The sequence below is a fragment of the Dipodomys ordii genome, unplaced genomic scaffold (assembly GCF_000151885.1).
Source record: "Dipodomys ordii isolate 6190 unplaced genomic scaffold, Dord_2.0 Scaffold20, whole genome shotgun sequence".
Taxonomy (NCBI): Eukaryota; Metazoa; Chordata; class Mammalia; order Rodentia; family Heteromyidae; genus Dipodomys; species Dipodomys ordii.
In genome coordinates this window covers 5,839,660-5,867,623 of record NW_012267236.1, presented here as the reverse complement: position 1 = coordinate 5,867,623, position 27,964 = coordinate 5,839,660, and the positions used below count along the sequence as shown (strand labels likewise).

The following is a 27,964-nucleotide window of genomic DNA, read 5'->3' as shown; positions in this document are numbered from 1 at the left end:
AACAGCTCAGAACCACTGGAAATACCATGCAAAATAAGCATGTAGCTTGAATATTCATGAGTGGCTTTGAAACAAATATTTAACCCAGTTCTATAGTACCTTCCAAATTAAGATTGCCAATAAAAATGCAGGCCACCCAATCATATTTGAATTTTTCAGAACAAGTAGAATAGTATTTAATATAGGTATGCACTGACTGTTGCATGTGACATGCTTACACTAAAAAAGAAAATCATTTGCTGTTCATCTAAAATTCAAATTCAATTGGGTGCCATATAGGTATGCTTTCTGGAAAGCCCCTTCCAAATGGATAAGCCTTGAAAAATCTTCATGGAAGAGAGTTAGAAAAATCTTATTTCTGTTATTTGGTAAAATAGTAAAAGATTGGGCTGATCTTGAAATTGGATCGAAATTCTCCCCTTCACTTCATATTAAAAGTCAATTTCACTGGGTACCAGTGGCTCACTCCTCTAATCCTAGCTACTCAGGAGGCTGATATCTGAGCCAGCCCTGGCAGGATAGTCCATGAGACTCTTATCTCCAATTAACCACCAGAAAACCAGAAGTGGAACTGTGGCTCAAGTGGTAGAGTGCTACCCTTGAGCAGAAGAGTTCAAAGATCATACCAGGCCCTGAGTTTAAGCCTCACAATGGACAAAAATAAAACAGATTTCAAGGAGGGACATGACCTTTCCAGTCTGGTCCTGGCTCACTCAGGACACTTTTCAGTAGCCTCAAGCCTTACCTCTGGGCATCTCCTTGGAACGTTCTGCCTCAGGTCCATCCAACAAGTCCATGCTGGAGGCCTCCTCAGAGGGCACACGGCGCCAAGACCAGCTCTGGTTGCCAAGGCTATGCAGTGGAGGAGAATATTCCAGCTCACAGGGGAAGTCAAAGCTGCACTCCAGACCTGCAATGATAGCCAACAGTGAATGGAACAAGCTGCTTCCCAAGTGCAACCTCTCCAGGCCAGAAGAATGGCATTCAGCCATCTCATTAATGGCTTTTGTTCTACCCTGGAGGAGGACAGGTGTTCATTCCATAGGTAGCCAGGCTCTATACTGGTGAAAAGCATCCTAAGTAATGAAATCGTGTCCTTCCTGGGTTAAAGGATAAAAAAAAAAAGAGTTAAGCAGGAGGACACTGAGTAGCTCTCATGCGTGAGGCTTCTTGGTGGCAGAAGAGGGTCTCAGAGCTAGTGAAAAGAGCTTGCCTGAGCAACCAGTTAGTTCTCAACCTGTGTCTGCCTCTGACATTTACCTACTGCACAGATCTAGGCAAGCCAATTAACCTCTATGGTCCTCAGTTTCCCCATTTGCCCAGGATGATAGTATCTACTTCTCACATTTGCCATAAGTAATGGGAGTAAAACATTTTTGTCTCCATAACCATCAGTGTCCAGGAGAAATCTTAGTCCTGTCCTGTCCTGCATGACTGAGAAGAAACAGAGCCAAAGTGAACTGCAGTTTTGTCTGCAATCCTGTTTTGCCATCCTATAAACCACCCCTCGGCCTCTACACCAGCAGAGAAGGCCAAGGCAATAGACCAGGGTTTACTCTCTCCTGAAAGTGACAGGGAAGGACACCCAGGGAGGCAGGCAGGAAGAACCTGTCCTATAGGACATTTATCATCTCCTCTTGGACATTTCTGGGTAAAATTATCCTTAGGTCCCAATGATTCCATGTTTCCCCTGTAAGGGCACACAGGACAGACAGTTTCTCTTTCCCCTCCTTGCTCATGCTCTGTTATCTGAGGTAGCCGAAAGACTCTGCCTGTGGTAGGTTCTCATGGCTAGAAGCAGCATTAAGAGAGGATGTGCCAACATGTAATTCATTCCACCACCTCTTACTTCATCTGCTCTGCTTAGCCTTGAGGCTCTGAGAAAAAAAGATAATGCGATATAAAGAACAGAACATTGAACCAGAAAGAGGGAGAATTTGGTTTGGATCCAGGCTGAGCCAGTTACTCCCCATATATAATTTTGTTCCTCTGTAAAACAAATGGATGGTGAGCTAGATGAGTAGAAATATGCATCCAGTGAACCCTTACAGGGCTCCCTCCTTCCCCTCCCTCCTCTCCTCTCCTTTTCCTTCTCCTTTTCCCTCTCCCTATCCTGCTCCTTCTCCCTCTCCACTTCTCCCTCCTCTTCTGCCTCTTCCCCTTCCTCCTCTTCATCCTCCTCCTCTTCTCCTTTTTCTCCTCTTCTTTCTTCTTCTTCTTGCCAGTACTAAGGCTTGAACTCACATCCTAGGCACTGTCACTTAGCTTTTTTTGCCCAAGGCTGGTGCTCTATCATTTGAGCATAACTCCCCTTCCAGCTTTTTGATGGTTAGTTGGAGATAAGAATCTCACAAACATTCCTGCCTGGGCTGGCTTCCAACCACAGTCCTCAGAGCTCAGCCCCCCAATTAGCAGCTAGGATTACAGGTGTGAGCTACCAGCACTCCCTGCCCCTAACAACCAGATGATTTCTAATATTCCTACTTTGCTGAACCTGTTTAAGGTCCTGAGGTCCTTGCTTCAGGAAGGGTGAATGTTAATTTGATAAGTCAATCCAATCAGACAGCAGTACTAATGGGTACTCACTCTAAATGAGCACTGGTGCTTCATAACAGCTGTTTCTGGAGCTGCTACTCCCCTGATCACCAATACCAGGGCCCAAAAGCAGGCCTGATTCTAGCTCAGGCACCTTGTCACCAGATGGTTCTCTAGACACACCCATAGGCTGATGGCACTGTCCTGGATTGAGAATGAACTCTTTCCCATTGACACTAGCCAAACCATCTGATAAGGAGAGAAGACAAAAAAAAAATCCTTCAATTACACTTCTATTAAGTATCTTTCTGCTTCAAGCAGCTAGTAGATATTTATGTTCCCAACTTCTCTCCAGGAGCTGCCCTTTCTGGTGCTGAGGTTAATACCACTCGGCCTTTCATGATTCAGACAATTCACCTTTATAATGGCAAGCTGAAATGGGGTAGGTCTCATCCTGTTTGAGTTGACATGCCGCTTTGCTGCCTATGTATTTTATTGGCTCTGAAGACTGTCCACCTGTCTCTGGGGCTGAACTGAGACTTCAGAACTGGCCCCCGGGAATCATAGGCTGCTTTCATCTTCAAGACGGGTTTTCTAGGGGCCTAGTTTTGATAGCTGACTTGGTTTCCAAGTTCGTAACAACACAAATGGCCTTGAGTAGGAAAGTAATGATCAAAAACATCCACATTACTGAATGCGTAGGTGAGAAGACCGGGACGGAAACCATCAGAGGCTACCACCTTGCTCAGCTTCCATTTGTGACAACTCTTGGTGCCTTTCTGAAAATTTTGGCTGCTGGGAGCATCTTCTACCTTGATTATTCTCCTCCACCTAATGATGATATCCCATTTATATCTGGGACAGAAGTATGCTGTGGCAAATCAGACACTCCTTTTCAAATATGTTCTGTATGCTTATTAGACAAGCAGACAACCTAACATACAATTCCAGCACAGAGCATGATCCGTTCTGGATCTGTACACTCTGCAGGGTCTGATAATCCTGATAATTAGCTGTGTTTGCCCCAGACTCTGGCTAATGAAACAAGCTATTCACATGCCCCATCATCAAATGATTTTAAATTCTGACTCAGAACACAGCTGTCAAAGCTGGCTTTCGGTAGGAAAAGTACTTGACGTTACTGCTCATTTTGGGTGAAATTGAATTGAGCTTTTCTTCATTCTGATTTATCATACAACAGGTTTGAGTAGTTTTTGGGTTTTGTTTTTGTTTTTCCTTCCAAGCTACCCTCAGTGCTTTGCAGGCAATAATATCTAAAACTTCATGCTCACATTCTCTAACAGCATCAGGATAATTCTCCTTTTCCTTTAGCCTTCTTGGAGGTTCTAGACCTGAAATGGTTCTAGAATTCTTTGCCTTTGCCCTCCACTGAATCGAGGCCTGTAAAGACTGTAAGCCTGTTTCATAGACAGGACTCAGAGGGATGAAGGACTTCAGAGTGCTCAGCTTCATGCAGCCCAGTGGCAGAGGCAGGTTGACATATCCACTCAACATCTCTGGCCAACAGCCAAAGACTAGGCTAGGTCCATTTCTAATATCACCATATCTAATCTGCAGAACAACCCTGAGAGGGGTTGATGTCTTCCCTTCTGCAGACAAGGAAGGGGAAGCTTAGAAGTTTGACTCTACTGGCCAAAGATGAAAGGACTCCTGTGAAGGACAGTTAGACTCAGACCTGAGGCTCGATAAAGCCTGCAGACAAAGAGTTCTTGACCACGGCTCTCAACCCAGGGTCAAAGAGTAAGCAAAAGGAAAATGTATAAGAAGGTTATAAAATATATTTTGGTTATTATTTGACCTACAGGATTTTCACTGATACAAAGGCTTTCCCACTGCCCTCAGGGGACAGGTCTATATTTCCCAGAGAAAGGACCATTTTGCAGCTACTATCACGTTAGGGAGAACCTACATTTCAACCTGGTTATTGTACACGCTCAGTTTGCAAGAATCTGACTGTTAAAAGAACAGCCAGGAGAAAGAGACAATTATGACGTGTCAGTTAAAAATATAAAAGATAGTTGAGAATGTTGAAAGGGGTGACATTGATCAAGATGTATTGTGTTCATAAACTGCTTTGTTAAATGGAAACTCTTTTGTACAACCACTTAAAGATAATTTTTTAAACCAAAAATAATATAAAAGAAAGAGAAAGACACACTTTTCACAGCCTCACTGATATGGACTTTCCCATCACTCTCTTCATTAGGAACCTTCTGGAAATGACTGACCATGGAGAGACTGCTAAGAGCTACAAAGGGAGAGGCCTTTGGAAGGACAGTGCAGGATCCTGTGCTGCACACAGAATCTTTAGGAGATTAGCAGGTCTATTCCCTTCTCTCTATCTAGTTTCTGCATTTGAAACCTTGAAGTCAAGGAATCTCCACTCCCTTCACTGACTTCCTTCTCTGGAGGTCACAGGCTCTACAGGAGTCCCCTGGGCTGACACAGCCAAACCTACAAATATTAGGTACCTTCACTATTTTCGAAGACCCTGCTAACACTTTTTCCCAAGTCAGACTCAGGATACTCTAGATGAAAACAGACTCAGAGTACACTCTACCAAGATCCTACTGTTATTATTCCCAGTAGATGCATAGCTTAGGGATTTAAGGTTACACCTGCATTAAAACCTGGGATTCAAAGTTCCCATCTAGGTTTCCTTCTGGATGCCCTAGGTAAGTCGAGTCTGGTCTGCAATTCCAATGGGAAAAGTAAAGATGGCAGTTTCTACAGCCATCAGGATGGATCTGTTAGTCAGAAGAGGTCCATGAAAGAGTTCATTCACCTAGATTCTCAGATCTGAATGCTTATATAACATTATCAGGCTCACAACTAGTTTACGATCTGGCAACACAGTTGTTCATTTTTGCTGAGTTATTTTCCTGCTAAAATTGCTTATCTCTTTCTAGTTGTCCTGACTTCCTGTTAGGCTGCTGGGATGAAGGCAGCCTGACATTGGGCCTCGTGCCTTTTCAGGCGGTAATGGCAGTGTCTATGGTCTCAGCAGCCCTATGGTCTTTTCTTATATGTCTGTGCCCATATGTCCTATTCATTAAGTGATCTTAGTAGCATGATGATTGAGTCACAGGAGTAGAGTACCGGACTTGAGATCTGATTCTGCTTCAGCCACCTGTCAGCTGGGCAATGTGGGACACTCATTTCCTCTGGGTCACTACAGTGATAATACTAACTTCACAGAACCGCTGAAAGGGCTCAAGGGGCCATGTGCTCCAAATGGAGAAACACCCAGAACACATTGGCCAATACAGAGTTTTCAAAGGCATGCCAGATCTTAACACAGATTCATGTCTACCATGAGAAACAGTCCTCATGTGGGATTGTCTAGCTGTCAGTCTGAAGAGAGTGATGAAAGACATGCCTTGCTCTGCTATTTTCTTCTTATACTCTGGTAAGACTGGTGTTGTTTTTAAGTTATAATTGCAATCAGGAGCAGTGATATTTGAGGTCAATCATTTCTCCCCTTGGACAGAGGAAAAGACCTAGGTAAGGGCAAGGGTTTACCCCAGGTCATGTCACTGGCCAGAGTTTCTCATACACAAAGACCTTTATCCAGGCTATGAAGGCCTTTCCAAATGCTACCTCTCCAGGGAGCACCAGATCTGAGCCAGGCTGAATGTCAGAAGCATGGAAACTTCAGCTCTCTCTTCTTCAGCCTCCACTTACCAACACACCCAGCAAGGCTGGTTTGCTTCATGGCATACCCAAATGCCAATGTATTTCTGACAAAGTCTGCTTTGTGTATTCAATAAAGAACCATATAAAGTGTCAATCACATGTGGTAATTCACTCACAGTTGGCCTTTAGAAGCATCTGTATTTGAAGCTACAGTTTGTTAAATAGAGTTTGAAAAATCAGAGTTCTCATACACACACACACACACACACACACACACACACACCTGTATGAGATCCTTTACCATTGTTCCTAAGACACACGTCAGCATCTTCTGTTCTCAAGAGCTCTTCAAAATTGCACAACTGTAGATTTTCAGAATAAAGGGACCTTGGAGACTACAATGTGGAAACTGCGGCCAAAGATAAAGATAATAGAGGGGCTTTCTACAATGATCAGACTGCAGAATTGTAACTAAAATCCACTTCTTGACCCTGTCTTTGTCCTCCTCCTCCTCCTCCTTCTCCTCCTCCTCCTCCTCATCATCATCATCATCATCTGAAGTTGTGGTTAAGGAAACAAAGCAATAATTTAAATTTTTCCAAAATCCAGACTGATTTTTTTTCTAGAATGATAACTCACAAGAATATGCATGGCCTGCTTTCAAATATCTCTAAATGACCAAATGGCTCAACTAATCCCTGAGGAAGCTCTGTGGTTCTCTCATCCTAGATATATCTCTCTGCCAATAAACTGCTTTTTGATGGGTACTGGAAACTTCCAGTTGGTGAACAGGTCTGTCCATGGGCCAAAAGGTCTGGAAAAAGTCAGGGTGTGAGAGAATAGACATTGAACTGGGAGTATAAGGGAAAATTACTCCGGAATTCTTGTAAAGCCTCCCAATGCTAGGCCAACCAGCCTTGTGCTTTGGGGCAATCCATTTATCCACAGAGTTTTGGTTCCCTCCTGACTGAATCAGGGAGAATTTTAATACTAATGATGATGACAAAAAATAATGGTACCTGCAATGATGCTTACCTAAGTTAGTAAATGTTGACTTGCTTTCTGAACTATACAGGTGATGTTCTCATTACCTTAGTGCTGTAATGTAGACACATTGCATACATAACTGAATTACTATGCCTTAGATTTATCACTGAATAGACTTACAGAATCTAAAGAGATGCTGACTAGAATGGGTGTTCCTTCTCCTCTTTCCCTGTTTTTTTTTTTTTAATCAACATCTCTGGGAGTTAGGGATGTGGTACAAAGATGTCTGGGGAGGCAATATATGTGTAATTAGATGAATACATCATTGTAAAATGAGGATTTGCATAGAGGCCATCTGAAGGACTTGTGAGAAAGATGAAATGCAATCGCACACAATGAGCACCAAGCAAGTTGGTGTGCACACAGCTTCGCCATATTTAATAGAGGCTGTCAATGCTATTATTCTTCAAGTGGACACAGGTCAGAAATTGGAAAAGAGGCATTAAGAGGTAGGTGTTCAACCTTGAAGGCTCCCAGTCAGAGAGGTCAAAGCAAAAGTGATGACATTATGCATCTTATTCATTCTTTCCTTTGGGAGGTTCTATTCTAGTATCCCTTTGGAAGACCTCAGTTGAGATGATCTGGATTCTAACTCTGGACCTTTGATACAACTTCATGTAAGCCAGTTATTCTTTATAGACTCAGCATCCTCAATCTGAAGTAGAGGAAATGGTAGGGGGAAAGAAAGATGGTCAGGTCTTTTCCTATATCTGTCATTCTAAGACTAATTGCCTCTTTTGAACAAAGTGATCAAACCAAGTTCTCTACCTTGGCTCTAGCCAGCTGGTGGGCAAGAACCCAGGAGTCTTTACTTCCATCCCAGCCTGGATGATTTAGAACTGCTATTCTCCTTCTCAGGATAATCTCCTACAGGAACACTTAGCCCACAAGTCACCTCTGTTATTAATCCACCAGCTGCCAACAACATCTGGTCATTCACTTCATAACACTAAGTACCAAACCTGGTCCCTGTCCACCTCCACCGCAACCACTATTCATTTGTCATGGGTCCCCAGAATTTGAAATCATTTACTTCCTGCCCATCATCCTGCTCCCTATAATACATCTGGGAACCAATCACCCAATTCAAGACATCTGTTTGACTCACTTATAATCAAGCTGCAGTGAAGAAGGGCCGAGTCTCCTTCAATCAATCAATTACACAAACACAGCCTTGGGAGCAGGAGGTGCGTGTGCATGGGTGCACACAATGGAGGAAGATGGGCACAGAAAGCTCAGTTCTCACTTCTCTTGAGTGTGTCTATGTTACAGATAGAAATGTGCAAACCTTCTCTGAACTTCAGAACTGAATAATGACAGCAATAAAGACTGCAGGCATTCTGAAGTTAGCTAGCCCAGCCTCCTCCTTGGGGGAAACTGGGGTTCCAAAAGGTAAATTGACTTGGCCAAGGTCACATGCCTTGGATCTGAAGAACTGAGAGAGCTGAGACCAGAAGCCAATTAGTGTTCTCTCATTCCAGAGCTCTCCTTGCAGTTTTTCAGAAAGCATTCAGCATGTGTGTGTGTGTGTGTGTGTGTGTGTGTGTGTGTGTGTGTGTGTGTGTGTGTGTGTGTGTGTGTGTTTGGAGAGGGATCTTGATTAGGACATGGTGGAAACATTTGTAGCTTGTTCCACAGCTAATATTAAATGTCTCTGAAAGGGATCTGTCTACATGAGATTTCTGAACCAACACTGGAAAAAATCCCTGAGCTATGTAGCACCCATGACAACAGGAGGCAGCTGATGGCCTGTGGAGACAGAGACTAAGTAAAGTGGCCTCCCTGCTCACCCTCCTGCTTCTGAAGAGAAAGGATCTGCTGGGTGTTGCATATAATCATAAGCTTCCTCCCTATGACAATCTTGAAGACAACAGGCTACGTAACCATGGACTCTGCCCATCAGGCACTCCCAGTCCAATTGGGAGGAAGGGCTTACCCAGGTTTCACAAGATCTTAGAGTAAGAAGACCTAGTGAGAGTACAAGAATATCCAACAAGGAAGCTTCTGGACTTCATCTTGAAGGGTGAAAAGATTTTGACAGATGCTAAGAGTTCAGCTAGGAAGTGTACTGAGACTTGGGGAAGGAATATGAATTACTTGATGGCTAGGGATGTGGCTCCGTGGTATAGCATGGATCTAACAGGTGTGAGACCCTGGCTCAATCCTGGTACTATAAAAAAGATACAAAAAAGATCATTCACGGCATGCAGAGAGCAAAAAAAAAAAAAGATTTGAGGCAGGAAAGAGGTAATATTACTTAGTATGATTGTGTGTATTTTTAAGCTAGACGATGCAGGTAGTATTATGGCTAAAGATAAAAATGCTTTCAGGTTCTATGGGGCACGACCAGGGGTTTAAACAAGTTTTAAACAAAATGCATCTCACAAAATATATCCTTGACACCAGACTGTTGGTTCTCACTGTAATAGGTAGGCCTCATCCCACCTTCAAAACTACTAGTGCAATACCCATGCCGTGGATTGTGTCCTCACAGCCCTCACCACAAAGCTGTCACTGGGAATCATGATGACCAACAAAACTAAGTGGAGTAAGAAAGCAATTCAAAGTAATAAAACTCACAGGTGTCAGAGCTGGGGGCCCAGGTGAGTTTCTTTTCATCATCAGTCTGTGCTTTGCCTTCAGGTTGATGCTGGGAGGCTGTTAGTGAGGATATTACAGAGGAGGCCTCAATAGGCAGTGAACTAAGATCTATGGCTGCCAAATTCAGTCTTTGGTTCAGTGATCACCAGAATGTAGTTTCTGGTGCTTTCCAGGTGACTGTGAGGCAACTGGACTGATCCTGGCAATATGTTCGTGCCCATCATAAAGGTATTGGGCCTGAACTGAAACAATCCTCTGGTCAGCATGACTCTATTGTTCTTCTAGAGACCCAAGATATTCAGATAATGGGAGAGGTAAAGCAAGAGATGAGCTGATGTGTAAAGGACCACTGTGAGTTCAGGCCTTCAGAGGAATATGAACCATCACTTATGCTGCTGCTACAAAGAAGCAAGGGGTGAGCTCTGGCAAACAGAAGGCCAAGGTCAGAATCTCCACTTTGCCACTAGTCCTGGGGCCCAGTGTGCTTCAACACTGACATCTCAGGGCCTTTATTTCCCCACTTGGAATATAAAGTTATTTGACCAGACAGCCATGGCCTCTGACAGATCACAATGTCTATGAATTTTTCACAAACCAAATTATTCTAGTGGGCTTTGGCTAGAGCTCTGTTAATCTGAGGTCTCTTCTGACATTTAGTTTTGTGTCTGAGCTTGCTCTTGACAAAATATTTCATTTTACGAGGACTTCCTCCCATTTCTCTCACCCTTGGTCAGTCATTCACCTGCATATGTTTTGGACACATGTCTTTCTAGGGTGGTAAGAAATGCTCTATGTACAATATCTCAGCTGTCCCAAAGCTGTCAAAACACAAATTCCTCAGTTCACTCATGCCTACGGAAATGCTTCTTTAGATTGAAATGAGAGACAGAAAAAATTAAGCCTGCCTGAATTTGTTTAAAAAAAAATCAGTTTTGAATTCTACACCAATGTTAAGCCCAATCTAGGAGCTCTTCTCCTCTTAGACACTTTCCTTTCCTGAAACCAGCTAATATGACCTCAAAATAAGGAGGTTGATGGCAATATCCCCTTATTCTTCACTAAAACACAGAGTCCCAGGGGCTGGAAAGCTCTAGGTTGGGAACTGAGAAACCCGAGTCATCTCCTAGTTTGCCTCTGGGTTGTTCGGCAAGTATCACAATCTAGTGTGTATTTATTGAGAATGTGACAGAGCACATTACCCTAGGGTAAGTACTGTGAATGCAAAAGGGAATAATATATGAATTCCTTGACCTCTATATAATCTTGAAAGACCTGGGATGCAGGAACAGCATGAGGTCAGAGGTGCAGAATGCTGGGGAGAACCACTATATTAGCCGGTTCTGTGAGAACCTGGGGGAATAATGTAAGTGCCAACCTTCCTGGATTGTCGGGCTTAGGGGTTAAAGCTTACCATGATTACTTATAGGATCCAAAAAAATCTGACAGGCATGCCAAGCTTTACAAAAATGGAATGAACTTTACTAGTAGGTATTGGTGGTCATAAGACTCAGAAAACCTGAGAACAAAATGGAGTAAATATTCCTAGCCAGTATCAATGTTTTTCAGACCCAGAAGGAATCTCTCTCCTCAGGATGAATTGGAATGTGGGGGTAATTACCCAAATACAAACACAATCACTCAAGCAATATTTATGAAGCATTTGCCTAGTGGAATTTTTGGGTCTATCTTAGACCTGTGATGAAAGTGCAACTTAGGAACAAAGAGCTTCTCAAACTGTAGATACTCATTAAATGAGCAAATGTAACATAGACAGGTAAATTCATGAAAGGGACATTCAGCATGTTCTCTGACTTCCATTTGGGCAAAGTAGACTCACACATGATTGCTTTATCAAGTGACTTAGTTTATTCTTGGATGACTACTAAAACTACAAATGAGGAAATTGATTTGGTTGAAAAGAAACAGCAAGAAATGGCCTGGTCTCTTGAGGCTGAGATCACCAAGGAAGGATTCTTGGAGAATATGGATGTCCAGGACATAATGCAATTTAGAATCTCTCTAGGTTTCAAAGGGGGATCATACCATCCTAGTGGAATCAAGAGAATCCCAAGGAGAAAGATTAGGGTAGCCTTGGCACTCAGAAAGATCTCTGTGATCTAGAAAGCACCTTAAGGGGAGCTTTGCAGACAGATGAGTTCAAGGAAAGGAAAAACACACCAAATGTGGACAGAGTAGAATAAGAAAGTAAGAAATATGGAGGGAAGGAGATATTCACAGGGGGAGAAAAGACCCTGTTACCATCTTTGCTCCACTTCATCCCCAGACAGCTTCAGAACTAATAGTGGATGATTCCTTCATATGAAAATTCTTTATTCTCTAGTTATTGTGCCTCTACCATCTCCAAATTCTCTTTTCTCTTCAATATCTTTATCTTCTCACATGAACTATCACAAATCTCTGGGTTTTCACACTCCAATCACTGGCTTCAGTGTCAATCTTGATGCTGACTGTCCCCTGTCCCCTCCCCCAGTCCCTGTCTCATTTGTTCAATATGAATCTCATCACCTGCTCTTCTTCCTCTAGATATTTTGGTTCCACCTCTACTGGCTAAATGTTTCTTGACTTCTCTGCATCAGTCAATGGCAACTCTACCCACTGAAGTACTCAAGCTGGAGCTCTTGAATAACCTTTCAAGGAGTACTCTGTATCCAGAGCCTTTCCTATAACCTAACCCTGGGTATGCACCCAAAGCTACTGATTCCCTAGCATGGCTCCTGCTGCTCCCTCCCAGGTCCTATATACTTTGTTCAGAGCTTGACCTGGTCTTACACATGCCATTGTGCATACATCCCCTCTGTCCAGAGTGCCTTTATCAGTGGTATCTGCTCCCAGAGTCCATGGCCCATCTCTACTACCTATATTCTGCCTCCTTCCCTCTCTGAGTTTCAGAGAACATTCAGCATGCCTCTGTTCCTGTGTAATAGAGCAGGCATGAATCTCTTGAGCATTCTTCGAGGGAAGAGAGTATATCCTATTTTAGCATACCATCAAGCATATAGCTGGTGCACAATGAATGTTAGTAGCCAGTCAAGAGAAGAAAGTAATGTAGACAGGCAGGGATGCAGGAAGGACCCTCAAAAGAGTGGTCAAGTCTGAAGTTAGCATGAGTAAGTGATATGGCCAAGATGTGAGAGGAAAGAAAATACATGGACAGACAAGACAGCTATAGATAACTAATGGGCACCATTCTTGCCTACATGGCTTAAGGCCTTACTCATGCCAAAGATATCACTCCTTGGTTATCAAAAAGACCCCACTTTGGGTTCCCTACCTGGGAATGATTCGGAAGAACCCCATCCCTGGACCTATCTGAAAGTACAGGTTGTTCCTAGTGCTACCTTCTGCTGCTGCTGCTGACCAGCTGCACAATCCAACAACTTCCTTATTTGGTCCTAACCCTGAAACTCCCTGCTGTCAACGCCCCTTGTATCTCTGACTCTGTTTGGTGTTACCCGCTGATTAAAGTCCAATCTGATCTGTTGAAGTCTCTGTCTCCATCCTTCCCATTCCACTTGATCTTTTCTAACGTCACTCTTTCCACATTTATTTGTATCTTTCTCTTTTTCGGCAAGTGTCTTTTTGTTTTGGTCTTTCTAATCCACTGTCTCTCTTTTCCTCTGTCAGTGTCTATCTATGAGAATAGGTTGGTGTGTGTGTGTGTGTGTGTGTGTGTGTGTGCGTGTGTGTGTGTGTGTGTGTGTCTGTGTGTGCAGGCTCTGGGACTTGGACTCAGGGTGTAGGCACTGTCCCTGAGCTTTTTCTCAAGGCTAGCACTCTACCATTTAAGCTACAACATCAATTGTAGCTTTTTTCTGAGTAGTTTGTTGGAGACAGTTTTACAGCCTTTCTTGCCCGAGATGGCTTCCAATGGCAATTCTTGTATCTCAGCCTCCTGAGTAGCCAGGATTCCAGGCATGAGACTACCAGCACCCAGCTTCTGTGACAATTATTTTTAATGGATCTCCAACTTGCTTTTTCATCGTTCTGTCAGTTGGTCAACATTCTCTTATTCTTTTTGATTCTAGTCTGTTTCCTTTCTGCCTCTCCTCACTCAACTTACTATTAACAGAGGAAAAACTGGTCATCACTATCGAATGCATCTTTATTTTAATGATATCTGACCAAGAGAGACATTTTTACACATGTCTTTTCTAAGCCAACTGTTTTTGATTGAATTTCCGTGGGTTGAGTTCATCTGTGCCCAGCAGGTGAATGGCTCTTGAGGTGACAGGTGTGGTCTCTGTGCCTAAGATGCCTTTTGCTGAGAGGCCTTTTGCCTTCTCAGTCATAGGTATAATCAGATGCATGGGCTAGGAAAGAATTTGACTTCTGAGCTCAGTGAAATAGTGCTGGGAATAGACTATAAAGTACCTGGCTTGTTGGGGACAAAGAAGTTGGTAAGGCTACTCGTAGTCCTGACAACCACAAGGGAGGCGGGGAACTGCTTTTCACTCACACCAGGTTCCAGAGGGACCAGAATAGCTGGTCATGGCCAGATCCATTAAATATGTAATTTCAAAAATGTGATCAAACTGACTTCCTGCCAGGAAGCTATGAAGCATATCCCAGGGGGAGGTTAAAGGACCTTTTGTTTTCCAGTTTTGATTCTATGTTAGGTTGACTTTTCTTTGAGAGAAAGAGATATTTAATTTGCCCACGCTTTTCAATCAAATAAATTGATATATTAGCAGGATGGGGTTGAGGGTAGAGGGGTGGAAACACCAAGAAAAATAATTAGAAAGTTTAATTTTCTTTGCAAAAGCACCAGCCCCGAAATTGGATGAGTCTCCATGGACTAGAAAGTAGGCATAGTTTTAATAGAACTTTTATTCAAAGCCCAGCAACAATGGCTTTGTTACGCTCTAGTGTGGGGAGGATTATTTTATTGTGCAGGAGTCCATGTTCTGGACAGTGGGAGGTTAGCGGGAAAATGGTTTGAATGGATAACAAACTGAGTAGCTTAAATAACAGAAATGTATCTCCCCTCTGTTCTGGAGGTTATACCTAGGTAACAAGATGTGGTCAGGACCACACTGCCTCTCACACTCTGGAGAAGGGTCTGTCTCATACCTTTCTCTTAGCTGCTAGTATTGCCAACAGCCTTGGTGTTTCTACTGTAAATCTCCTATTCTATGGTCATCAAATGTCTGCCCTAAATTTGCCTACATTTCCATTTTCCCTTCTTATAAAATATACCAGTCACATGAGATTAGGAACTATGCTAATCAAATATTGTGCTACTTATTTTGATTACATTTGCAAAAATTATCTCACTCATAGGTCCTGGAATATTAGGACCTTAACATATCTTTCAGAAAGACATAATTCAACTCATAAGACAGCCTCACGGGAAGGGAAAAAAGATGGGAAAGTACCTGAGATGACCATCAGTGCCCAACTCCCATGTTAAGGAAGAAATAAATTTACTAGCCTCTCTAGAATGGTCTAGAATAGCAAGTCTTAGTCCCACAGCGACTCAAGGCCTTGAATATCAGGTGTATCACTTAGTCCAAACTCCAACTCTTGCATTGAGGTGGGATGTTCTCCAAGAAGACAAATTCATCTTTTGAAATAATCTTACAATGTGGTAAGTGTTCAGCTCAGGGTCAGAGAGTGTGCACCTGCACTGTAGGTTGAGGGCCCATTAATAAACTCCTTTTACTCTCAAAGACACATTTTTGTAAACATGGAATATAATAGAATTGCCACCACTGCAATTTTGTAATAGAATTTAAGTACACAAAGAATGCAGAATAGGGGTTTACAAAGGAGAATACTTTTTTAAAAAACAAATGAAAATCTCCCTTTTCCTGCTTATCTGAGGCAGAATATTTTGTGGTTCTGTTTAAAGTACTGATCTGATTGTCCTATACCTAGATTGGGCAAATAAAGTTAAAATCAGGGGAGAATACAATGACTCCATGGCTCTAGAACTCAAAAGTGATCAAAACTGGTTTTCCTGACCTGCCCCACCTTTCCTGTCTCTAGGCACCTAATGTTACCCAATGGAACCCAATGTATCTGAGTGTGCAGTTAGGTCCTAATGCTTTGAGACACCTATAAGTAAGTCTAAAGACATCAGTGCTGATGATAAAAGAAAAAAAATGAAACCAAAAGAAAAGTATTTCTTTAGATGTGTTCCCCCTTTTCAAAGCCCTAAGGGAGGAGCGTTTAGCTTCCTGAATCCTGATGATAAAATTAGTGGACTCTCAAGACTCAGGCGACAAAGAGCTGGAATCTGATACCCAATGCCACTGAAGAGAATATGTTTCACACAACATAAAAGGCTCCGACGTAAATTAGAAGAAATATGGGGAGCCTTCAAAAAGGTAGGTCAAACTTTTTCCTCAAGCAGATAATTACAGGCTGGGGGTGAGTAAATCTTATTAGCCTCTCTCCACCTCATCTCTTCTAATAAAACACTGGCAAAAAAAAAATACCCTCTTAGTTGAGGGTAGACAGCTTGCCTGAGAGAGGACCAGTCTGTCCATTGTGGCACCTGTGATTGGGTTGCTACTCACACCAGCCTCACAAGCACACAGGTGAAGACAGGCAGCCGAGCATGAAGTTCCACTGAGGACTTGCCAAATCTGGGTGACGTCTCTCTCTGTCTGAAGAACTATCCCTTCAGGCGTCAATTTTCCAGTTAAATTTCTCCGACTAAGTTTGAGGTCTTAAAATTAATGTAGTTGTTAACATTTCTTAAAATGTCTTACCTGGCAGCTGAAAGGTACGGATTTATCACCCGTGAGCCTGCTGGCCTCTTCAGTTCATAGACATTGTAAGCTTAGCCCCATAAACACCCGGAAGGGGAGGGGAATCTTGGTTTTAACTCTGCCTTTAGAGTGGAATGTAGTAGGTTTTAGGACGAATCCTCAATGTCTAGGCTTTGAGATACCACACCCCTACCCCAACCCCAGTGAGTCCATATTTCATGGAAAAGGGCCTAGCTAGCCTCCTTGAGATCTAGTTGTCTGGACTATGAACTCCAAGAAATCAGAGCCAAATGTTACCCATCTTTGAATGAACCTGGCATGGGAACAGGCCTGCAGAAGTAGAGGTGGTAGTGGTGGTGATACTGTCCTCATAACTCTTAATTGAATTAAATATGGTGGGAAGATGAAAAGGATTTGAGACTATCTCTCTACTTAGTGAGGGTGTCACTAATCAAGAATTAGCTCTTCATTCCTATGAATCAATACCAATCACGTTCACTAACTTTGACAGTCCTGACCAATATTTTGGCAATAATTGACCAGTGGTTCAGGTTTTCTCTACCAAGAAGTGAGAGTATGAGGTTGTAGGCCACAGGAAGAGGATCTTAGAAAACATGAAATCTTCTCCCATAAGCCAAGTGTTGGTGGCTCACACCTGTAATCCTAGGTACTCAGGAGACTGAGATCTGAGAATAATGGTTTAAAGCCAGACCAGGCAGCAAAGTCCATGAGACTCTTATCTCCAATTAACCACCAGAAAATCGTAAGTGGCACTGTGGCTCAAAGTGGTAGAACAACTACCCTTGAGTGAAAAAGCTCAAGGACAGTGCCCAGGCCCTGAATTCAAGCCCCATGGCCAACAACAACAACAATAAATTCTTCTCCCTTTACCCCAAAGTAGCCTGACACTTCATCCTCCTTTTATAGATAAGGAAGGTGAGGCTTAGAGAGATGAAGTAGATTTACCAAGCACAGCAGCAGGCTAAGTAGGGGCTTAGCAAACTCCTGTGGTTTTCTCCTTTTAATCTGTAACGTCTCTCAAGATGCTCCATAGGGAACAGGTCTATCATGCTCTGTAGTATGCAGGAGATAGAACTACCTTTTATGGACATTCTACCTTTTATAAAAAGTTGTCCTACAGAGAGACTAAATGACTTTGAGAGCAAACTCAAAGTGTTATCTGCAGACCAGTTGTATTACAAATCTGGTTACAAGGCATTCATGATACAAAGGACCAGATTTCAATTATTTATAGACACTTGGCCTTATCATAAAATGACACTGAGTGTCTGGCTTACATGAAATCAAGAAGTAATTCTTATCTGGCATCTCCTGACAACCACTGATCCTTCTCTCCCTCTGGGAGGCTTAGAAGTTAGGAAAAACCATCCCAACACAGAGTATAATCCTATAATACCCTTGGGTTTCTGGTGCATTTTATTTTTTTTTAGTTTGAAATGAAAGGTACCATTAATGTGAACCAAAACTAAATGCGTTATAGATGAGGGGCAGCAGGCTTCAGACTGGAGCTTTTAGAACATCTCTGTTAGCTGCATTTTAAATAGCTCAGGCCCTGGGGCAGATATTGAATAGCAGGAATAGGTAAATATGCCCAGAAGGGAATCTAGAACTTAGTGGCTATGCTGGGTTCATAAATATATAATTGAATCAGGCCTGATGAGAGAATTCCATCTCTGGAGGCTTTCTACATTGGTTCATCAGATACAAGTTTTAAGAGAGCCTTCCAAGTGAGGAGATAGAGAGGGGAAGATGCACGGCATAGTTACCTGCCTTTCTGAAGCCCACCTTTGAAAAGCTTAGAAGTAGGAAAATGTTCCCCTATTAGCTCTCCTCCAAACCTGCCCTTTCCACCGCAAAGGTCAAACTGCTATGTGTTGTTATGTGCACTGAGAGGAAGAATAAGAACAGGGTGTAAATGTGGCCTTGTGAGAGTCCCTCGGACAGCACCTTGTGGGCTGAGTAAGTGGCTCACTGGGAGAGAAAGTGAACTTAGAGGAATCCTAGCTGGACAGCTCACTCTGTGAGCATCTACTCATCTCACATTCCACCTCTGTAAAAATGAGAATGACACCTGCTCTCCTTACTTCTGAGCCTGTCACCGAATCAAATCATCAGAGACAATATCAGAGACCATGTGTGAGAAACTACCCCCCAAAGTAAGGCAATTACTGGAGGGGCTCTGGAAGACTTGTGACCCTTATAAAAAAAACAATCCCCACTTTAGAGAGCATAATAGGGAATTTAGAGTTACAGTGTAAATAGGCACATGCCTATTCCATGCGTTGTAAAGGCTGGGGATCAGATATGGCCACAGCCAAGCACTTAGCTTTCTCCACTGTACCAAATGCAGCTGGAATGGCTTAGCTGTGATGCTCTGGGCGGCGGCGGGGCGGGGGGGGGTTAGGGGGGAGTACGGGAAGCACAGCAATACCTCTGTTGCATTTAGAGGGGTCAAGGGATCCCTAGAACACCATTAATTACAAACTGAAATTCATAGCTTCCTTCATTATGAGGTAGCAATGGTGCATCACAAAAATAAGTATCAAAAATGTACTCACCATATCGACTGCGATGGGACAGGAAAGGGAAGGAATCTTTCATTGTCCAGGTCAGATTCCACACAAAATTATTAGGTGAAGGAGAAGGCATGTTTGTTGATGACTCTAAGGGCCTGTGACCTGGACACAAAAACACAAATTCAGGTTTTTAGAATGAGTCTTGTTTTCTTGTATTTGTTTTGTGCAATTCTTAAAGATACACATATGTATGGATTTTAAAGTATGTGTTTATTATCTTTAAGTAATTGTGCAAAGGAGTTGCCATTCAACAAATTATGAAAACAAATTATGAAATTTATGAAAACAATGCATCATGGTAGATGCAAAAACCCCTTTCCTCGTTTTCTCCCTTTCCTCCCAACCCAATCCCTCCCCTCGATTTTCTTAATTTTGTAGGATAAGCATTGAATATTAAGACTGCCTTCTCCCCCTGCCACCCTTTCTTTATTTGTCTACTCCCTGCCTCTTGACTTGCCCCTCACACCTTTCAAGTGCCAGGTTCCTGGTATTCATTTTGTTAAGCTATGAGTTTGTTTTCCTGAAGAATGACACCATTTGAATTATCCCCTGTAAATACCACACTTCAGTTAGTGCATTTGTGTGCACATGCATACAACCCTGTATATATTTACTTGTACATTTATAAATTAGTACTAACTTCCACATAGGAGAGAACTTTTATTCTTCCCTTCAAATTTAAAACTAAAATTTTATTATTATCCTTAAGTACTTGTGCAAAGGGTTTTCAACCAGCATTTCAGTTTGTGAGTAAAATGCATCTTGATCAGTGTCCCCTCTTTCCTCATTGTCCCCATCTCTCCCAAGCCAAGGAAGATGAATCTCATAGATATCAATTTCAATCCTGGGGGATAGTTCCTGGTGCTTTCATGACTTCCATCAGAAAGCTGTAGAATAAAGAACTGAGACGTTAGTAAAGTAAGTTGACCTCAGTATTGCGATGTCTGAATATTAGCTGGGTACAGGTGACTCAGGAGGCTGAGATCTGAGGAGCACAGGTTGAAGCCAGCTTTGGCAGATAAATTTAAGACTCTTATCAACAAATTAACTAGGCCTGGGAATGTGGCTTAGTGGTAGAGTGCTTACCTATAATGGACGAATCCCTGGGTTGGACTCCTCAGTACCATATAAACAGAAAGAGCCAGAGGTGGCACTGTGGTTAAAGTGGTAGAGTGCTAGCCTTGAGCAAAAGAAGCTCAGGGACAGTACTGAGGCTCTGAGTTCAAGCCCCAGGACTGGCAAAAAAAAAGGCAAAAATCTAGAAATGGAGATGTGGCTTAACTGAAAGTGCTTCAGCCTTGAGTATAAAAGCTGAGGGAGAGCTCAAGACCCTTAGTTCAAGCCCCAGTTCTCACCAAAAATAAAAGGAAAGAAGTCTGAATATTGTGGCCAAGGTCTATACCAAGGATCTCTGGAAGATGAACTAGAATGCGGGCGACATACTGGCTTCGTCTAGTAACTCTATCCAAAGTCTATTCTGCCTTAAGAACATACACAAATTTGAGAAGAGCTTCAATTCATCTTTATCCAAATAATGCTTCCATTTTTGCACTTTACACTTATAACTTCACCTAATGTTGTTTGCTTGGGTTATTGCCTTATCAATGAGAGGGCTGAAATTGCACTCAGAAGTTATGAGCACTTGACAATTATGTTACTTTTAGGATGGAAAAAAAAGCTAGGTTATGGGTTTTCTCATATCCAAGAGGCCAGGGATCCAGAGAGGATTAATGTTTCTGATTTGCATGAGAGAAAAGAAGGGTTGAGAGAAAAGAACCAAGCAGTATTAGGCCCTTCTTTAACAGTACCTCAAGTGAGTTTTTTTGTGGTTGAAAAGTCATTTCAATATATCTACAAATCAAATGAGCACACGCTGTCTGCTCTTATACAGTTCTCAGAAAATTCCCAAACTCAATCACTATTTGCTAATGTTTTATGACAGGCACAGCTTTTGCTGTTAAAAAAAAGGGGGGAGAAGGGTTTGAGAATTAGTTCTGTTCAGTGGATTCATGTGTAGCAAGACTGAATGAGAGAAAGAGGGACAAAGGGAACCAGAATTTCTTCTCAGCTTTGCATGCACATTCTGGACCCTTTGCTCACATAATGTCACACCATGTTCCCAATGACTCTCAAACACAGGCAGCAATGTCTCTATTTTACAGTGAGATTGACTGGGGCCAGTGATGGAATCTAGACTTGAACTCAGGTTGGCCTACTACCAAGAGGCCATGTTCTACCATGAGCGAGCTGACTTGCTACTCCAGCTATAATTGGGAACCTACTTACAATGATTTTATGAAGACTTGGAAGAAGAGACAGATGAAAAGCAAGAAAAGCAGAAATACTTTTTCAGCCTGTCTGCCTTACAGTTTCTTCTGCATTCCCCATAGGACCAGCAATTCAGGCTCCTAATTTTTCACTTCAACTTCCTTTTAGCAACCCCTCACCTTTATGCACATCAAGGAAACCTCTGGCCTGGATGGCTGCAGTAGCCTGTTGGTCCTTGATCCCTCCACTGTTTCTATAGTAGCTGAATTTGGGTAAAGCTGACCACAGGACCAGGTACCCCTGCAACTAAACAGGATGAACACTGTCAATAAAATCTGGTCTCTTCCTCCCATGGATCAGAATTGGAAGTGATGGTTCCTAGGAAAGAGGTTCTGTCTTTCCTCTCATATCTGATCTACAGAGATCAGAACTGACTCAGTAAGTGCCAGGTCCATCTTTCTTCCTGCAGATGGACAAAATGACTCAGAGAAAATGTACCATCAGGGCTCCAATGCTGCGCTAGGGAGAGGTGCAGAGAGACATCATCTCATTTCACTCACACATCAACTCCTCTTTACATGGGGAGCTCAGAGAGGGAATCTCAAAGCTACACAAGCTTTTCTAGGGGTGTAGTTAAGCATATTAGACCCCAAATTAATAAAATGATCTGCTATGGTGGCATTCTACTGTGATCTTTGCACTTACACTGTGGAGGCAGAGGCAGGAGGATCTTAAGTTCAAGGCCATCCTGGAGCATACAGAAAGATTGTCTCAAAGAAAAATATGAAACAAAACAGCCTTAAATACAAACACACAGAAAAATAATACATATAGAACACATATGAAGGAGACACTGTGCTAAGTAATTAAGTGTATGATCTCATTTACATTTGAATCCACCTTGTGAGGAAGTACTATTATTTGTCCTTATTTTACAAATGAGGAAACTGAGACTTAAAGTGGTGAGATACCACCCAGGTTATGTGGCTCATGCCTGTAATCCAAGCTACTGAAGAGGCTGTGATCTAAGGATTGAAGTTTGAAGCCAGCTCTAGCAGAAAAGTCAGTGAGACTCTTATCTCTGATTAAACAGCAAAATACTGGAAGTGAAGATGTGGTTCAAGGAGTAGAGGCCCTTCTTGAGAAAAAATGGGAGGTGAGAATGTGAAGCCCTGAATTCAAATAGTACTGGCATGAAACCAAATCAAAGGAGAACATTGAGATACTTTGTGGCCACCTAAAACAGTAGGCAGGAAGCCAGAGACACAACAGACCAGCTCAGCCTGGTGCTAATGTCCAGGCTCCTTTTACTACCCTACCAAGGTTCCTGTGAACAACTCTCTACAAAGCCTGCAAGGAACCTCAGGGTCAGAAGTCACCATGATCCACAGCAAGGCCACAGTATGTAGGGCCTGGAAAGACTATGGTAGCCAAACTCCTTCCATGACTCCATGCAGATAGAAATTGGCATCTTTATAACTGAGTCATCAGCTTAACTCGATTTTTAAATAATTTTCAAAGCAACAGAATAAGCCTCAGCTCCATTTCTCTGTTTCCAAATGATGTCATTTTTCATAACCTTTCTGTTTGGGAATGGCATTTACTTCTTCCTGGATGTGAGGGATTAAAAGGAGGGGACTCAGCTTCAGGAAGCACTTACGACTCCATGAGTGGGCATAGAACAGGAGGTTGATTTTTTATCTGAATGAGTTGTACATAACATATTTGGGGGGAATATCTAAAATCTTAATAAAGAAAGGTGTTAGATAGCTGAGTCCTGACACAGCAAGGACATGTGGACATCACAAGGAGTCATTCCTGTAGATACAGCTTAAAGCAGTGTATACTCCATCACAGGCCAAACAAATGGCTGGGTTATCTTCAGAGTTGAATACTGAAGAGAAAGCAGGAAGTTTTATGCTGTCCTTACAGGAACTTCTAGAATTCTGGGCTTACAGGAGCATCAAAATGGTCCCCAGAGGAGATGCATAGAGTGATTAGATCCATGAGGCTAAGGTAGCCAGTGAGAAACTAGACAAAACATGCCTGAAATGGTGATTACCAAGAAACCTCAACCTCCATGAATGAGGTTATTTGCCCAAACTGGAGACATGGTGACACAAGTGAGTTTATAGAAACCACATACATTCAGAATAGATAGATGGAAGAAACTCTGTTTTAGATAAATGCAGAGTGAAGAGGCTGTCTGTTTTTCAATGTTTCCACCCTTCCCCATTCTTAAACATGGTTGGTGAATTCCGAGGGCGGGGAGGCGTGCTAGCATAAAGAGAAGCTACACAGCCATATGCCAGTGGCTCACTCCTGCAATCCTAGCCACTCAAGAGGCTGAGTGAAGACATCCTTGAACTCCAGTCTGGGCAGAGAAATCTGAGAGATACCTATTTCCAAATAACCAGCAAAAGGTCAGAAGTGAAGATGTGGCTCAAATAGCAGAGCATCAGATTTGGCCAAAGAAATAAAAATGAGAGAGAAGCCATGGCATTAGAATCAATCCATTTAACCAAGAGAAAGGCATGTCTTTCCACTTCAAAAATGTGAGTCCCCAAGTTGAACGGGTCTTACCAGCACAGATTTATGGGGTGAAGGTGTGATTTGAGACTATTGGCATCAGCAGAAGGAGTTGTGGGTCCTAATGGATGAAAAGTACAGCCCAAATGCAGTGTAGACAAGTGACGGCTGGAGGAGAAATATGGATATAAACATGCCTACACTGGGGGCATCTTTGACTGACTACTGGTAAGATGATTTTGGGTTACTTTCTGGTGGCTTCCTGTGCACTTTCCCAGCACTGTGGGGGATTGCGGTAAGTAAAAACTCTGAGATCATAACATTGAACTTCATTGTATATTACCTCCCAACATTTCAGACTTCATCTTCCAATCATCTACTACCTCAACTCTTTTGCCTCTTTCCTTGAAAATTGTCCTAAAGTAGCTAACGGGAGGAGGAATCCACAATGAAGCTGACAAGTCTCGCTTTAAATTCACAACTAGAAACTGCAAGAAGACCCTTAGGACTGTCCAGAATTCCTATTGCGATCCTAGCTGACTCAATTTACTCCCCATCTTTTCCGCACAGCTATTTCTCCTGCTTCCTAAATTACCAATTCCTCCTCAATCCTTCACCTTCTCTGCAAATGATGATCTTATTTCAGGTAGGAGAAGCAAATCCACCCACAGGCTGGAATGAGTGCCCTTGTGCTGAACCTTCACTTCTACTGTAAAGGATATACTATCTATACTTTCCAGTCCTGTCTACCAGCCTCTTCCCTCAGGTGCTAATCCCATCCCCGCTCAAGAAATCAGCAGTGTCACTGTTCCCATCACCTTCAGCATTCACCATCTCTGTCAAGTTGGTCTCAGCCACAGAAAACACTATCATCTTTCAGAGAGTGAGAAAGAGAGAGAGAGATGGAGACAGAGAGAGAGAGGAAAGAAAGACATCTCTTTTGTAGGGAGGGGGAGGAGGAAAATGAAGGAGAGGGCAACACTGTTAAAATAACTGTACATCTGTACATCACCTTAACAATAAGGTTTTTGATGAAATAATATGATTATGTATAGAATTTTAGAACTAAAAAAGGAAAGAGATCTTTGATCTCCACATTCTTTCTCTTCTTTGTAACTCTGATCTTTTTCTAAATTTTACTTTATTTCTATTTTTGAATAAACATTCATAATATAATGGGTTTCATTATGATATTACCATACCTTGGCGCAGTACACTAGGAACAAATTTATCTACTCCTTCCTCTTCCTTCCTTTTCAAATAGTGTTTGGTGTATTTGCTATGCTGATGGTACATATGTGTGTGTGTGTGTGTGTGTGTGTGTGTGTGTGTGTGTGTGTGTGCATAAATACATATATGTATATATATGATATTTACTATTGTTATTATCATCTCAGGTCAGTATTCCACAAATGAATGAGAACATGCAATTTTTGGCTTTTTAAGCTTGGTTTATCTTGCTCAACATGATGATCTCCAGTGTTTTTCCATTTTCTTGCAAGTAGTTTCATTTTTCTTTACATCTCAATAATATTCCATGGTCTATCTATCTATCTATTATCATTTATCTATCATAGATACACATACATACCATATTTTCTTTACCCATTCATTTGTTGTTGGGCATCTTGGTTGACTCCACTTTGGTTATTGTGAACTGAACTGCAATAGACATGGATGTGTAGGTATCTTTGTGTTATATCAATTTCCTCTCCTGTGGACATATGCATAGGATTGGTATAGTAGGTCTATTTTTAGATTTCGGAGGAACCTCCATACTGATTACCATAGCTGTTGCACTAGTATTCAATCCTACCAACAGTTTGTGAGGGTCCCTTTTTCTCCATATCCTTACCAGCATTTGTTGTTGTTTGTTTTCTTGATAATTATTTTTCAAAAAACAATTAACAGAACTAAGAGGCAACCGACAGAATAGGAGAATATCTTTACCAGTTATACAATGGATAAATGAATAATATCTACAATACACAAGAGCTCAAAAAAATTAAACAGCAAAAGAATAAACAACTTAATTACTACATTGGCAACTGAATAGATTATATAGGAGTAGAATGTTCCACTTTCCAGAAGCAGTGGCCTGGGAAATTTCATGGCTGAATATATTGTATTACCTCACAGTGGTACTAGCTAGCTAATTGTGATCAATGACCACAAATTTCAAGTGATTAGACCCTTATTGCACCTAACTAAAGGCTTGGCTAATGGAGAAGAATAGGGGACTTGTTTTCACCAGGCTAACATAGACCTGTACGCTCATTCAATTCCATCTTAGCAGAACTGCCATTCCACTTGCTTCCCAAGGCTTAAAAATTCTGATCTTTCTCCCTTAAACAACTACCCAGTTAATTTCTCTTTGCCTAACATACAAAAAGCCCAGGTTTCTATTTCAAAGAACTTTGGAATCTTAGCTTGATTATTTGGAGATTATTTTAAAGTGGAGAAGTTAGGCCTCTTTTCCATCTAAACTCAGATCCAAGATGGTCTCATTCAGTTTCATAGTTTCACTAAGGCCGGATCACCAGGCCTAGTCCCTCCCTAGGACAACAGAATATGTATCTGACTGCCTGTTCAGTGTCTCCATTCCATTGCCTGGTAAGTACCTCAGATGTAACATGGGAAACAAACACTTTGGAGTCTTCCCCTAATCCTCATGTCACAAATGGATACCAATACTCACCTTCCCTTCTTCACATCTCACAGCAATTCATCACATGAATTGAGGATGGCCTTACTTGAATTTCATCTCTTCTTGTCTTTCCCTCACTGCACCCCTTATCTTGACAACTGCTCTAAGTGCCTGGTTAGCTCCTCCTCAATCTCCTCTCCTCATGTCAATTAGATGGGAATTTGTCCTAAATGGTTTTTGCTATGGCCTAGACTTTAAAGGCCCTGGGTGATCTGATCTTGTGTTCTATCTCATTGATAGCCATTTTCCCCTTGTTTGTAGAGCTTACACTCACAGGCTTCCTTGGTATTCTTCAAACTTGCCTAATACTTACCCCAACCTTACAGCCTTCCCCCCTCCCCATCGATCATGGGCTTGAACTCAGGATCTGGGCACTGTCCCCGAGCTTTGGTGCTCAAGGCTAGCACTCTACCACTTGGAGCCACAGTGCTACTTCCAGTTTTCTGGTGATTAGTTGGAGACAAGAGTCTCATGGGCTTTCCTGCCTAGGCTGGCTTTGAACCGAAATCCTCAGATCTCAACCTCCTAGGTAGCTAGGAGGCCCTTGGGGCCTTTGGTACTGGCAATTCTCTTTGCCTAGAAAGCAGTTCTACCTCAGAGGCATGTGATACTTTCCCCCACTCTGTCCAGGTATCTGAATACCAGAGGAGGTGTCACCTCTGAAGGCTTCCCTGGCCATCCTGTAGCAATGCTTATTGTAAATCACTCTCTATCCCCTTGTGCTGCACTGTTATTTCTTATGTAGAAATATAATGTATATTCACTTCCTTAGTACATGCCCTCTCCACCCCCCTGCAGTCTTCCCTGCCATCCCACCATTATTAGCTCATGATTGACATGTACTAAGCACACAGTAAATATTTGTTAAATAAATGAAATGAGGGCATAGAAAAAGTTTGGAACTCCAGAACTTATTAGCTATCTAACTTTAAACTAAACACCGCAAGAATTTCAATTTTCTGAAAATAATGCTAAGAGCAAAAATGATGCATTCTGTAATAATTCTCAGGGCAGATAATATAATGTGTGAGGATATGATAAAGTGCTTAAATACCAGTCAAACTACTCTTAAAATTGTAGGCCTCTCCAAAGAAACATAGGTCCCATGGTTTCCCTTATTTGCAATATCTAGTATATGTATGAGTCAAGCGGTAAAGGTCAGATAATGTGATGTTAGGAAAATGAATCCTTAGATATGTATTTTAATGTTTTTTTCTTTCATGCATGTGTTTCTAACGCATTTATAAGATTATTTCTTTGTGGCTTTGTATGTCCCTCCCCCACAG

At 42.1% G+C, this 27,964-nt stretch overlaps 1 protein-coding gene across 1 annotated transcript in view; it reads right to left on the bottom strand.

Moving 5' to 3' along the window:
* Alk (anaplastic lymphoma receptor tyrosine kinase) overlaps positions 1-27,964 on the bottom strand; it is a 716,643-nt gene that overhangs the window by 489,278 nt on the left and 199,401 nt on the right. The window contains exons 2-3 of the mRNA XM_013013560.1: positions 19,157-19,276; positions 746-910 (exon numbers count right to left, since the gene is read on the bottom strand). Of these exons, the coding sequence (XP_012869014.1) occupies positions 746-910; positions 19,157-19,276 (285 nt within the window). The remainder of the gene's footprint in view (positions 1-745; positions 911-19,156; positions 19,277-27,964) is intronic.